The sequence below is a fragment of the Podarcis raffonei genome, chromosome 17 (assembly GCF_027172205.1).
Source record: "Podarcis raffonei isolate rPodRaf1 chromosome 17, rPodRaf1.pri, whole genome shotgun sequence".
NCBI classification, from domain to species: domain Eukaryota; kingdom Metazoa; phylum Chordata; class Lepidosauria; order Squamata; family Lacertidae; genus Podarcis; species Podarcis raffonei.
Window position 1 is genome coordinate 30,310,901 of NC_070618.1, and position 14,193 is coordinate 30,325,093.

At 45.7% G+C, this 14,193-nt stretch overlaps 1 protein-coding gene across 3 annotated transcripts; it reads left to right on the top strand.

Moving 5' to 3' along the window:
- Positions 1 to 351: 351 nt before the first annotated feature.
- M6PR (mannose-6-phosphate receptor, cation dependent) lies at positions 352 to 12,073 on the top strand. Of its 3 annotated transcripts, none has more exons than XM_053370714.1 (7): positions 352 to 638; positions 2,101 to 2,273; positions 5,266 to 5,426; positions 5,519 to 5,628; positions 6,495 to 6,625; positions 9,000 to 9,126; positions 10,473 to 12,073. In XM_053370714.1, the coding sequence occupies exons 2-7, from the start codon at positions 2,116 to 2,118 to the stop codon at positions 10,593 to 10,595; spliced, it is 810 nt and encodes a 269-aa protein (XP_053226689.1). In that variant the 5' UTR covers positions 352 to 638; positions 2,101 to 2,115; the 3' UTR covers positions 10,596 to 12,073. The 3 variants fall into 3 exon arrangements, with proteins under 3 accessions (XP_053226689.1, XP_053226688.1, XP_053226690.1); XM_053370713.1 differs by having other exon boundaries at positions 353 to 544; XM_053370715.1 differs by having other exon boundaries at positions 353 to 458.
- Positions 12,074 to 14,193: the final 2,120 nt, after the last annotated feature.

Genomic DNA, 14,193 nt, shown 5'->3' on the forward strand with positions numbered 1-14,193 from the left:
CCATTCATATAATAAACTGTCAGATATTCAAAGTCTGAAGGGGAGGGAGGGGAGGCCTCGTGATTATCCCGTGACAGCCGCTGAAGAGCCAATGAGAGCCGCCCCCGCCTTCACCCGCCTCCTCCTTGTCGTCGTCGACAAGACCAAGAACTGGAACGGAGGCGGGTTGGGCTCCGAGTCGCCTGTCACGCCGAAGCCCCTCCGCGAACTCGCTCCTCCGCCTCTCATTGGTCAGGTTGCAAGCACGGGAAGGCGGGGCCGGAGGTAGGGGAAGGCGAAACGACTCGGCGAGCCGCTTCCACCCGATTGGACCAAAACCCTCCCTTACCCCGCTTCCTCCTTCCGGTCGACAAGAGGATGAGCCTTCGGCTGTACGGCACGGGCTGCTGCTTCCTCTTCCGCTTGTGTAGCATGACTGGTCACGAGCCGCCCTCCTCTTCCTCCTCCTCCGGGCTCCGGTAACGGCTTCGGGGGCCGGCGACAGGCGCGGGGAGGAAGGCCGAGACGCGACGTCGATCGCCGCAGTGGGCCGGGGCAGCCCCAGGTGACGGCGCCGCTCCGCGACCCTGCTCCCCTTCTCCTTCCCCCTTTCCCCTCAGCCGCACCTCGCTTGCTGCAGGCTCCGGGGGGCGAGAGAGGTGAGGGGGCGGAGGGCATGTGGGACCCCCACCCCCCTCCTCCTCAAGCTCCGGCCTCGCTCCCCCCCCCCCTTTGAAGAAACCTGGCGGCAGTCGAGTTGTGGAAATGGCGGGGCTTTTGGGGCACTTGGGGGGGTGGGGTGGGGGGTCAGGGAAGGGCTTTGCAGGGGTGAGGTAGAGGGTGACCAGCAGGCGGCCTCGGCGCCCGGGGCCTGCCATGCCGAAGGGCGAACCCGTCGCAGGGACACGCGCGCTTTTAGTTACGTCTGCACGCGAAGCGGGGCGGACACGTGAGCCGCAGGCAGGTGGGTGCCCGGTGCCGCGTTCCGCGTGGCGCTCTACCTCCGCAACTCGAGTGACGGGAACGAGGCCGCCTCAGGAGTTTCGTCCCAACCCCGCCGCCACCTGTATGCGGCTCCTTCCAAAGCTCTCTCCGCCCATCTGTGGAACAGATTCTTTGCAATTCTGAGCACAAGGGCTGCCTCCTCCCCGCCTAACCCCAAATCCTTAGGATTCAATGTTTCATTTTGGGCTATCAAGGGTGAGAGTGGGTTCTCAGTTACTGAGAGGATGTTGACTTTTCCTGGACTGATCTTTCAAAGCCCACACCCAGAGTTAGAGCAGCGAGAGTCTTCCAAGGTGAACATTTCCAACATGATAGGCCACACTCAAGACCTTTGCTGCAACTGGCAATTTCGCCAAAATGGCTCTTTCAAGTGTGCTAATAATTAAGTATTAAAATTTATCAACAAAGTCAATGGCACTTTATGAGCTACTTAAATTTGTCCGTGCTGTACCTGTAGTTAAAAAGAAGGTGACTATTCATGCATCAAAGACATTAGGCCAGCCTTGCAAATACGTTTGCAGAAATTATCATGCAGCCCACCTACATTTGGATGGCTTGAAATGCAAAACAAAAAAGCAAAATGCACCTACTGACTGATTTCTAAAAGCTTCCATGTGTGGTCTGAGTGAATCATCGTTTATGAGATGCTCACTTCTTGTTTTAATGATTAACAACATAAAAATAGCATATGACAATGCAGAATTAACAACAGTTTCTGAGAGTGGTTTGAGATGAGACATAACGATAGTAAGAAACACTGAACTGAAGATGTACTTCATACATTTCAAAGAGGATGTGAAACATATCTGTTGGGGGAAATGAGGGTTCAGCCTACTGAGTGGATCCAGTTGGCCACTCCTGCCTTAAAAGTAGTGAATTTCCTCTCTCTCAGTGCCAAATTATTGCAGGTTGTCATTTATGTGAGACTAATATCCCAGTTGTCTCTTAATTCAGGACTGTGAGATTGCTTATAGAATGTCCACCTTTCCATGTAAAAGCCATAATGAAAAAGTAGGCGTTGATTGTTCAGTTGATCTCTGCAACTCAGGTTTCATGTCAGGCTGCCATATTAACGCCTTGTCTACATCTGTTCTTCATCACCTGCCCTTACTCTAGACAACTGCTTGTAGAATGTTCCTGGCTCACCCTTGCTTCCATGCTGTGCTGCTAGCCCTCATAACCACTGTGATGGCAAAGGACAATGAATGTGATCTACTTGGGGAGGAAAGCAGTGAATCCACAAAAGAAAAGAAGCTGCTGGAGAGGTTGACGCCAATTTTCGGCAGAAGGTACAGTGCCTGTGGCTGATTGACTTGTTGGGGTGGCTTCAATGTGGCTGATGTCAGGAGCAATTGCTCAAGAGGGATTTTTGAGTCACTGCCCTTGGGGAATATCCAACCACCTTAGCTGCTTGTCAGGCCTGGCTAGTGTCAACAAGTGATTTTCATAAGAATTCTACTTGCTCATAGTGATTGCGTTCCTGTTGTGAAAAGATGGCTGCTGAATGAGTTTATTCCGCCCCCAATAAAATTAACAGCTCATTGGCAATATTCTGCTGTTCACGAGGCCTTGTGGACATCTGGTATAGATACTTAATGCCCTTACTGGGTAAGTCTCAGATATAATTTCCAGATGTTTTGGGACTACAACTCCCATCATCCCTGACCACTGGTCCTGTTAGCTAGGGATGATGGGAGTTGTAGTCCCAAAACATCTGGAGGGCCAAGTTTGGCCATGCCTGAAACAGCACCTCTGTTCTTGCACTACTTGAATACTTACCCCACCAATCCGCAATCCAAAATCTGCGAAAGGAAATATGCAGGTATTCATTATTGACACCTGGGTGAGCAGGCTGGGAAGATTAGGCATTAACTGGGTTGGGGAGAGTCACAGCTGTAATCCCTAAGGAGGCCAAACCCTACTGACTAGATTTGAGGGGTTTCATGGTGTTGAGTCATTGGAACAGACTGGGGATGCTGCTGGTCTCTTGTCCACCCCATTGCATGGCACTTCCTTTGCTAACCAGAAGGTTATCTTGAGCATGGTGTTGGAGAATCCTTCCAGAGTAGTGCCACGTACCTTCAACACCCACTCCAATTCAGCCTCCAGTGAACTAGCTTAGGACCTCATGGCCACCTGGACAACCATAGATTTGTCCTGATCAATCAGTGGTGCAACCCATGTGTCCAAACAAACATACTCTGGACCTGGTCTTTGCAACAGAGTGGGATAGCTTGGTTCAGTTGATTGTGGGGTTTGTAATGAGGCCGTTGTCTTGGATGGACCATTTCCTGATTTGGTTTGGGTTCCCTCTGATGGTATCACCCATAGGGATGGAGGGCCTATTGAGATGGTCCACCCTGTAGACTAATAGACTCATAAAGGTTCCTGAATACTTTGGGGGGATTTTCCAGCTGAGATGGCTAGCACTCCTGTTGAGGCTCTACTCTTGCTGTAGAACAGCAAGATGCACTGGGCCATAAACACAGTTGCTTCAGGGGTCATCATTGCAACTGGTGAGCATGCCAGGGTTCCCTGGTATACCAGGGAACTGCATGATTAAACAGGAGTGGCAATGGCTAGATTGTAAATGCAACACTGACCAGATACAGGCAAGAATACTTGGTCATGTATACCACATGGCAGCAGTGACTGCAAATAAAGTGTGCCTCTCTGCCACCAGTGCCTCTTCAGTCCAGCAGGGCTGTTTCAAGTGGTGAATAAGCTGATTACATCTGCCCAACATAGGGTATCTCTGAAGTTCTGGGCACCAGTTATAGCAATACCAGATAACCATCTAACTCAGGATTTGTTGGCTCTGTGGAGAAGCTGGTTATAGGAGTTTGGCTGACTGACCCTTGCCCATCATGTCTATCCAGAGGGGATTGGTGGAGTGGGCTCAAGGATTGATCAGTGCCATACTGCAGAAGGGGGATGTGCTGCCTGCCTTGAAGGACCAGAAGGATCCTTCAGAGGACCAGAAGTGTTACATTACAATTGCCTGTTCACAATCTTGGGCAAGATTCTTGAGAGGCTGGCGGCAAGCCACCTGCAGGCATTATTGGAGGAAGTAGATTAATCCGAACGGATTTCAAACTGGCTTCAGTCCCAGAGACGGAGCCTAAACTTCCTTGGCTGCCCTGCTAGATAATGTTTGTTGGGAGAGAGGCAGGAGTTGAGTTGATTCCTCTCAAACTTTCCACACCTCTTGATTCCTTTCACCCTGGTATCTTTCTGGCCTGGCTCTGAGTATGGAAGGCACTGTGTTGCAGTGGTTCAGTTCGTGCCAGCAAGACAGGATCCTGGAGGTGATTGGAAGTGGAAGGACTGTTCCATCCAGGGGAATTGACGTGTGGTGTCCCACAGAGCTTCATCTTAACACCCTTGTTGTTCAACATCTATATGAAGTTGCCAGGGACACATAATGAGGTGTCATCAGTATGCCAATGATGCTCAGCTCTATCTCTTGTTATGTCAGAATTGGAAGAGGCCGTTCAGGTTCCTGACCAGTGCTTACAAGTGGTAATAGGCTGAATGAAGACTCTTGAATTGAAACTGAATCAAGACAAGACAGTTTCTTGGAATGAGGGTGGGATGTCACACTGCCATGGAAAGGGGTTGCTCTTTGATCCAGCTCCGTCACTTGAGTCCCTGGTGACTTCAGAGCAAGGAGTGCTTATTTCTAGCTCTGGCTGATTTGCAGAGAAGGCTTGGCACCTGTGATCCATGCTCTGGATCAACCGTATTGGGGAAAGCCTTCTTTGTGATGGCTACTAAACCCTGGAACTTGCTGCCCCCAGATGTGTATGCTTTGTGTCAACGTTATTTACATTTTGGTGACATGCACACATTTTCACTCGGGCATTTGGGGGATGGCTGGATGTGAGTATCCGAAGCTGTATTGTTTTACTTAGATCAGTGTTTTCAGCTTTTGAAAAATACAGTTGTATTTTAATTTGTATTCCCCACCCTGGGACTTCTTGTAAAGAGCAGGTAACAAATATATGTTTAAAGGGAGATACATGCTGATCTCCCTTTTTTTCATGCCTCAGGATTTGGGGTGTTTCTCATTCACTTTAGAGCAGAATTTGTAGAATGTGATTTATTTATTTTTAAGTTTGTGAAAACCTCTCCTAATGGAATTTGGAATAAAGGGGGTTGGCTGGTATAGATGCTCCTTAATTTGAGTGGGAAGGACTATGGTTAGGATCCCTCCCACCCCCGCAAATGTGTGAGCAGCAATGCTTGTAAGGCTTCTCTCTGTGGCATCTCCCTCTGCAGTTTTGAAATTGAAGGTGAGAGTGAAGGTGAGAAATACACCTACAAGTTCCGGGTGTGTCGAAATGCTAGCAATAAGACCAATTCTGGCCTGGTGCAGATCAACAATAAGCAACAGACAATGGTGTTGGGACGAATCAACGAGACCCATCTTGCCAGTGGAAGTAAGATACATTTATCCTCCAACAACTCTTATCCATTGCTCTTCCAATACCACATATGCCTCACAGGGTGTCTTGGTTTTCTGTCTTGGCAGGTTCATGGATTTTACTGACCTATAAGGGGGGAGACCCCTATACTAGCCACTGTGGGAAGGAGCCGAGAAAAGCCATAGTAATGATCACCTGCAACAAGAAGACACTAGCAGTGAGTAGCTACTGGAAAGGGTTATTAAAAAAAAAAATAATTCCAGGGTATATTGGCCAATGGTTAGGAGTCACCCCTCATTACACTACCTCCAGTATTAATCACGCTGAATAATTTAAGAGCTGAATTACATGCTTGGAAAATGAGATTTTTCAGCTTGGCAGGAATACCACGATGCTTGAACTTATATGTTGGTTGGAGGGGAAAGGCTGCTCACTTAGAAAATGAACACGTTTTGAAGAAGGGTAAAAGGTAAAAGTAAAGGGACCCCTGACCATTACGTCCAGTCGTGCCCGACTCTGGGGAGCCAGCGTACAGCTTCCAGGTCATGTGGCCAGCATGACTAAGCCACTTCTGGTGAACCAGAGCAGCGCACGAAAACACCGTTTACCTTCCCGCCGGAGAGGTACCTATTTATCTACTTGCACTTTGACGTGCTTTCAAACTGCTAGGTTGGCAGGAGCAGGGACCGAGCAACAGGAGCTCACCCCATCACGGGGATTCGAACCACCGACCTTCTGATCAGCAAGTCCTAGGCTCTGGTTTAGCCCACAGCGCCACCCGAAGAAGGATAGTCCAGGGCTATTGGGAGGGCTGGGAAGTTCCTGTTGTAAAGAAAAAGTCAAACACAGAGTCTCCTACTAGCATTTTAAAGTACAGCCCAGGAGGCCTACAGCATATATTTATCTGAACATGTATCTCGCTCAGAAGTGGGAGGTGGCACTGTTAGATGGTTCTTGAAGAAAATGAAGGACACTGGCGAGCATAGTTCTCAGGGGAAGGACGGAACTTTGTCCCTGTATATATTTAAGGTGATAGATGTCTTTTATTGGGCTTCCATGCGTGTGCTATCTTCCCATAAACAGAGTGGTTTCACCATGGTGTCAGAAGAACGAGATAAGATGGAGGAATGCTTCTACCTCTTTGAATTAGAGAGCAGCTTGGCCTGCCCTCCAGAAGACTCTCACTTAAGTATCGGCTCTATATTGCTCATTACGTAAGTTTGTCTAAAAGTTTTAATACTTTTGAGAGCCAGTGTGGTGTAGTGGTTAAGAGCGGTAGTCTCGTAATCTGGGGAACCGGGTTCGCGTCTCCGCTCCTCCACGTGCAGCTGCTGGGTGACCTTGGGCCAGTCACACTTCTCTGAAGTCTCTCAGCCCCACTCACCTCACAGAGTGTTTGTTGTGGGGGAGGGAGGGAAAGGAGAATGTTAGCCGCTTTGAGACTCCTTAAAGGGAGTGAAAGGCGGGATATCAAATCCAAACTCTTCTTCTACTCCATCTTTGGTTTAGCAATTTCCAGGGTAGCTTACATGCATATTCTTTTTAAACATATAAAACGGGATTAAAAAATGAAAATAACAGTTAAAACTGAGCAGCATCAGAGCAACTTGAGAGATAAAAGCCATTCTGATAATACAGTTTAATAGTGCCTGGTTTCAACAATAAGTTCTTTACTTGGTGCCAGAAAGACATGAGATTTGGTACCAACAGCCTGGTGTATATGTGTACAATCTTAAGGCCTGTACTTTGGACTAGTTGAAATTTCAAATGTGTCCCCACATTCAGTGCATCACGGCAGTGTAAGTTGTATGCCACCAGTTCATGAATAGTGGCTGTTTCTTTTCGGGTGGGAAGGTGGGCACTAGACTTGGAACGTAGACGGCACTTCATGCCATAAAAAGGTACAGCTTCTGGGTCATGTGGCCAGCATGACTAAGCCGCTTCTGGCGAACCAGAGCAGCGCACGGAAACGCCGTTTACCTTCCTGCCGGAGCAGTACCTATTTATCTATTTGCACTTTGACGCTATAGATGCCACTTAAAGGCTAGATCTTAAAAGCATTCAAAGCTGCAAAGTGCAACCCCATCTAAAATAGGCTCTCAAAACAGGCACATGCCCTACCAACAAGTAGCTTCAATTTCTCAGGACTTGGCGAGAAAGTATTCCAGATTTTCAGAGTATCTCACCTGGAGGTTCAGTACAGATTTTAAACAGAATTGGGGACAAAGCTTTGAAGAGTACAAGTGGTATCGGACATTAGTATTCCCAGTGTTGCCCTTGTCAACTGAGCATACAGGGTAGAAATGAAACAGTGGAACACATTGTCCTCCATTACAGAAGGGTGCCATGGTGCTGTTCCCTACTTTCAGTGCCTTATTAGAAAGGGTCTAGAAAAGTAATCTGCTGAAAGTTTATCCACGAGACACTTTTCTGTAAATGCGAATCCACAGAATCAGGTTTTGTATGGAGCATAGGATGAATGAAGTAAAGGTCTTTGGCCATGGGGAATGGAAGGTTTAGCCCAAGGCAGTTGCTTTAAGACAAAAGAATACATATGTAGTTAGGGGCACTGGCTTCCTGGTAAATATTTAGTTAGGCATGACAGTATGGCATGTGTTTATATCAGAGCTTTCCACACTTTTCACGTTGGTGACACACTTTTTAGACATGCATCATTTCACAACACAGTAATTCAGTTTTACTAGCAAACCAGAGGTTAAACTAACCCCTTTCCAGCCCCGGGAGGAGTGCGGGGAGCATTTGTGGGACACACCCACACACTGCAACCAACACACTAACTTCTCAGGACGCACAGTCTAGAAAGCTCTGGTTTATATTATACATATGACAAATGCCCTGGGCCTTGCAATTTCATAGATGCACAGGAGAGCCTAAATTACTGCTCACTGTTTAGACACGAATTATAAGCACAGCTTCTGATTGGGCTTCAGCAAATCTCACAAGATGTTGGAAGATTTGGATGTTACAAACGGATACAGTGGTACCTCAGGTTGCAAACTTAATTTATTCCGGGGGTCCGTTCTTAACCTGAGGCGCGGTTTCGCTAATGCGGCCTGCTGGCGCACGATTTCCGTTCCCATCCTGGGGCAAAGTTTGCAGTCCGGAGCAACTACTTCCAGGTTAGCTGAGTTTGTAACCCGAGGTACCACTGTACAGGGAAATAAACTTGCACAAATGTCCTCAAATGTAGCCCGCAATTTAGTTTCCCTAAAGTGTACCCATTTTCCTCCCCATTTCTGGGCAAATAATTTGCCTGCCATATTGATTCCTATTCCCCATTCCCTTCCCATATTTTATGCTGCTGTGTATACTCAGTGTGATACCTAACAACCATTAAGCCTAAAGTTGTGCACATTGGGCTCTCCTCTGGTTGCTCAAAATTAGAATTTGACTAGCTGCTTTAGGAGTAACACATATTACACCATAAAGGTTGGAATCTCCTATGCCAGTCAGCCTCATTATAAGTTCTTAAGCGGTTTGTAAGAGAACATCAACATGTTCTGAGTTTTATTAGAAATCATAGCTTTTGCCTTCCTGGTTTGTTTGTATTTTGACATTCTCTTTCAGGCTTGCTCCATTGGTTGCAGTGTACCTCATTGGGGGATTTCTTTACCAGCGTCTGTTGGTGGGAGCAAAAGGCATGGAGCAGTTCCCCCACTTGGCCTTCTGGCAAGATCTGGGCAACCTAGTGGCAGTAAGTAGCAAAACAGACAAATCTGTACAGCAGCAAGGGGCAACCTGTGATTCTTCCAGAGTTTGCATCTGATATCATGCACACAAGCTGCGTCTACCTGTGCCACAGGAAAGGTATACAGTGGTACCTCGGATTAAGTACTTAATACGTTCTGGAGGTCCGTACTTAACCTGAAACTGTTCTTAACCTAAAGCACCACTTTAGCTAATGGGGCCTCCCGCTGCCGCCGGAGCACGATTTCTGTTCTCATCCTGAAGCAAAGTTCTTAACCCGAGGTACTATTTCTGGGGTAGCGGAGTCTGTAACCTGAAGCGTATGTAACCCGAGGTACCACTGTATGTGCATTCAGGCATTTTGATGAATCTAGTTTTAACATCTTGTTTTAAGCAGGCCTGGGTAACCTCCAACCTGTGGACCAATCATAGCCCGCAAAGCCCTTTTCCTCATGACATCAGCTGATATGTGGGAGGATGGGATTGAATCCTGACAAACCCCATCCTGATTCAGGAGCTGGCTTGCATCAGAATCTCGCTAAAACGAAGGACTTTCAAACAGCCCTGTGCTGTTCTTTGAAGTCCTGACAATTTGGGCTTCAAAGCACAGCATCACCTGACACCATAGTGATGTCCACCTGTCGTATTCAGCCCTCCAAGGGAGGGAGATAAAAATAGCCCCTAGATAGAAAAGGTGCCTCCACCCCCATGTAAAGAAGCCGCAGTGAAGCTTGGGGACCCAGCTTGTTACAATTTTTTAAGTGCCATTTAGTATGATGTCTAATGCCAGACTGTGATTAATCTCTACTAATATTTGTTGATAAAAGCCACTCTCAGAGCAATGGTTTGAAATTGCATTGTGTCAACTAATAATTTGAGATTACCCAGTTTGCATTCGGACAAAATGATACACTGTTTAATCAGATGGAAGCAGAGCCTTTCAGTTCCTTGCAGCTGCACTGAACGAGAGGGAGTGCATGAATTGAAAGTTTGTTCTGGCTAAACAAACAGATTTATTGTGTTGTCCAAATATAGCTATTGTTTTTGTTGGAGATTGCAGCTAATACATTCCTGTCAGCGGGCTTCCCTTTAGAGTTGGCTTGTTTCCTTGTGGGAACTTCTGAGCTGACACTCTCATGCTAAGCTTTTACTTACTAGTTGCCTATGCAAGGCCTTTGATGTGCTTTAGGTATGGCAGTTGTGCTTATTTGGCTGCCACGTCTTTCTATAGTCCCTTCAGCATTGAAGTCCTCAAATCATGCTAAGAGGTGGAATCTGGATGGAGACAGGGGTTAATACTGCAATCACTATTTGTGGTCTGGCATTTGTACATTAACCTGTGTGTGCTTACAGGATGGCTGTGATTTTGTGTGCCGGTCGAAACCAAGGAATGTACCAGCTGCGTATCGTGGTGTTGGTGATGACCAACTAGGGGAAGAGTCTGAAGAGCGAGATGACCATTTGCTACCAATGTGATCTTTTCTTTCTTTTCCTTCCATGTTTGTTCACATAAGCGGGTGTCACCTGGTCGCTTCCCCCTCATCTTTCTTGTGATCACCCCTTAAGCTGCTTGCTTTTTACCATGGCTGCCCCGTTTTTCCTCTCCTGCTATGAATGAGTACTGGGACTGGGGCGTGGGGCTTTTCTGAATGTAAATCTGTGGTAACAAAACTTTGAAATAGGGGGACTGGACAGAGCCCTGAAGGGCAAATGCTTCTCTAGATTGCCTGCTGAGGCTGATTTTCCTCAGCTTATGAAGAAGTGTTTGTAGGTTTGGAGTGGAGCAGCAAGGGGAACTTCAGTATGTGAAGTTAAAGGGAAGAACCTGAAGGTGCAGGGAAATACTAGTAGCCTTGGGTATGGGGGGTGGGTAGAGTGGCTGGGATTGAGTGATTTTACATATTTTGTATGGGCTTTATTCTACAAAACACTGGATTTCTATTTTCAATTATTCATTTGTACATTTTTCTTGAAAGGTGAGGGAGCTTTCCTTGCATTTTCAGATTCACCCTTTTAAGATGCAGTAGACAGACAGTCTGGAGACTCTTCCATCTTAAAGTATGAATTAAAAGTAGATTTGAGGTCTTCTTTTTTCCAGTTGCTGGTACATGATGATGGCAATAATATGTATATTTTGCTATATGGCCTGAATTGAAATAGAGGCAAAGAGGAAAGAAAGTTTCTCAAAACAGCAGGTGCACCTGAGTGCAGTCCCTGCATTATCACCCCTTTAACTGCTTTACGAGAAAGAGGCATTATCTAGCTTTAGTTGTTTATGTGCTTATGGCGGAGGTTGAAAAATATAAGGAAGACCAGTCCCCTTAGTAGTTCAACAGGGGAATAAGGAATGAAAGTCTGTCGGGGTGGTTAGTCAAAATCTTAGCCACAAAAACCTATGGAATAAACTTATATCCTTCCAGGCTAGTGCAAACATCACTGCTGGTCTGTTCTCAGTCGGGATGTTAATCTAAGTTGCACCTTCATCTGCTTCTTGGAAGGATTGGGATATGATAGGTCTGTTGCTTTAAGAGATTGCTTTCTCTACTTGGTGCATGCTATGCTATCACCTACTGAAGAGATCAGAGCTGCAGCTCAAAAATATTCCTTACTTTTGAAGATAAGCCATTTACAGTTCAAAGTCTCCTGAATTCACTAGTAACACCAGCTATCTCTTGTGAGGAATAATACATTTACTTCGTAGGGAGAGCTGGTGGTTCAAACTGGGCAGCGATCTGTGGGGTACACAGCAAGGCAGAATCTCTCCTTTTCTGACTCAAGAGCAATGATCAGCTCTCCTGATGGAATGAAATTAGATAAACAAAGCTGCATCAAGTGTCTCAAGTTCCCTCCAGCAGGGATAAGGTCACTACAATGGTCACTTTTTCATGGTGGTGTTTAAAAATAACTTTGTACAAAGACACAACTTTAAAATTAAAATGGCTTGAAGCCCTGAACTGTGTGTTTGTGAGTTAATCATAGACTGCAGCTAGGATCATGCTGATGGGGGTTGGAATTTAACAACATGGAAGGGCTGGAGGTTCCCCTCTCTTAAGTCAAAGAAAGCTGCAGCAAATTAACCTCGTTAAATACTACTTTCCTGTTCTTCCTGCTCTCCCAGCCACACAAGGAGAGGGAACATAGCTCAGTAATCAAACACAGAACTTGGCTGGAGAGTGCTTAAATTTCAGTTACCTGTATCTCTAGTTTAGATTCAAGGACTGGGAATATCAACTACTGTATTGGCCTGAATATAAGCCGCACCCGCAAATAAGCTGCACCTTTAAAATTGATGGGGGGAGGAGGAAAAATGACAATACCCAGGCAACTTCCTTGGCTGGGGAGGGCACCACTTTGCTGACAGCGTACGGTCGTGAATAAAAGCCGCACTTTTAGCTTTTCACTGTCTGAATTTTTTTTGGGGGGGGGGGGAGTGCGGCTTATATGCAGGCCAATGCTCTGCTTCACATAAACATGCTGTCAAAGGCCGCCTCAGCCACACCTTTTTGCTTACTGCTATAGCATTATTTAAGCTATTCTTGTAGTTAAGAAGTATGAACCAGCACACACAATGAGATGGCTGCTGCTTCCCCCGCCCTTCCTATAATAGCTATTATAATCTCTTCAATTCACACTAAGATGGTGATCACTTTTAACTAATGGCAGAGGAAATCCGAGCACATTTGACTCTCCAGAGTACTCGAGAGATTCTATACTCCTTGTGGTTAAAAGCTCTCATTTGTTAGTGATATTAAACTTTGTGTTCAGATTTGGGTCAGTTTAGAAAACATGCACTTGGCCGTATTGGGACCCCTAGTTAAGACCACCAAGCCACACACACCAGCCTGGATCTGACATCACGGAGTCTTAAAACCCAAGCACAGTACTTTACAAGACCCAACAATCAGCTGCCCATCAGTGCTTTTCAGGTTGATTTCAAACCTTGTGGGCAAAAACTGCTTGCTTGATGTCACTGACATCAAATAACAGGTGGACAATCCATGTCAAACTTGAGGCCCGAGGTGGGGAAGATAGTCTGGTGCTATGGAAGGAAATTTGATTGAGCCAACAGCCCAGAAAGCTAAGGCATGAATCTCAGCTGGTAGGCATGAAGTAATACTGCCAAAACTCTGGTTCCCTCTAGTGGGCTTTAAAAGGCCTTTTGAGTTGTGAAAATACTACATACCCTAACATTCAAAAAGTTTTAAAATGACATTTTGGCAGATAGAACTTATTAAACACTATTTCTACTAAGCAGAAGTAAATATGCTTAAGCTGAGCTTTATGCTAAGATATTAAGCACACTTAGGTTTGCAACAGAAATGAGTAAACTCCTATAGAAATATATGGAAATCTCTACAAATGATTGCAAGGTAGGTTTAATTGTTTTAAACTACTATACTCCAAGAAATATTGCTAAACCTTGTTCAGTGTTCCAGAACTGTAGCAGAGGACATACAGTTTCAATCTCAGATTTGAAGTTAACACAGTTAACAAATTTCAGTATCCTTAACTGCAATCTACAGTGACAAGTATCATACCTAGTTTTATAAGTACAAGTAAAGCTTTCTCCATAGCTCCCCTGCTCAGTACATGTCCCCCTCCTCAAATTACACTGCTTTAAAAAACTTAAAAACAGTTGTTGGAAAAAGGAATGGAAAAACACATCCTTGACCAAAAGCCATGGCTATCATCCAGCAGATACTGTAAACTGCCCTAAACCTATTACTGGAAGAGTCATACTTCAAAAGGGGTAATGATTAGTACTAGATATCACCACTGATTGGAACAAGCCTGAAATATGCAAGCACAGAACAGTGGAAACACCTGCCCTAGTATAAACTCTGACACAACATAAAATTGGAAAGGTACAGACTTTGAGACAGACATACAGGTTACATCAAAACTAAGATTTTGAACATGCTCTGTATGAATTGTAACAAATCCCTTTTGTAGCTAAAAGCAAAGCTGTACCCTACTTTTGAATGATTTAACATGAACAGCAACAAAGCTTGCCTTCATTTAAACCTGCCATAAATCTCTCCAAGTGAAACTATTGCACTGGTGTGTATCAGGA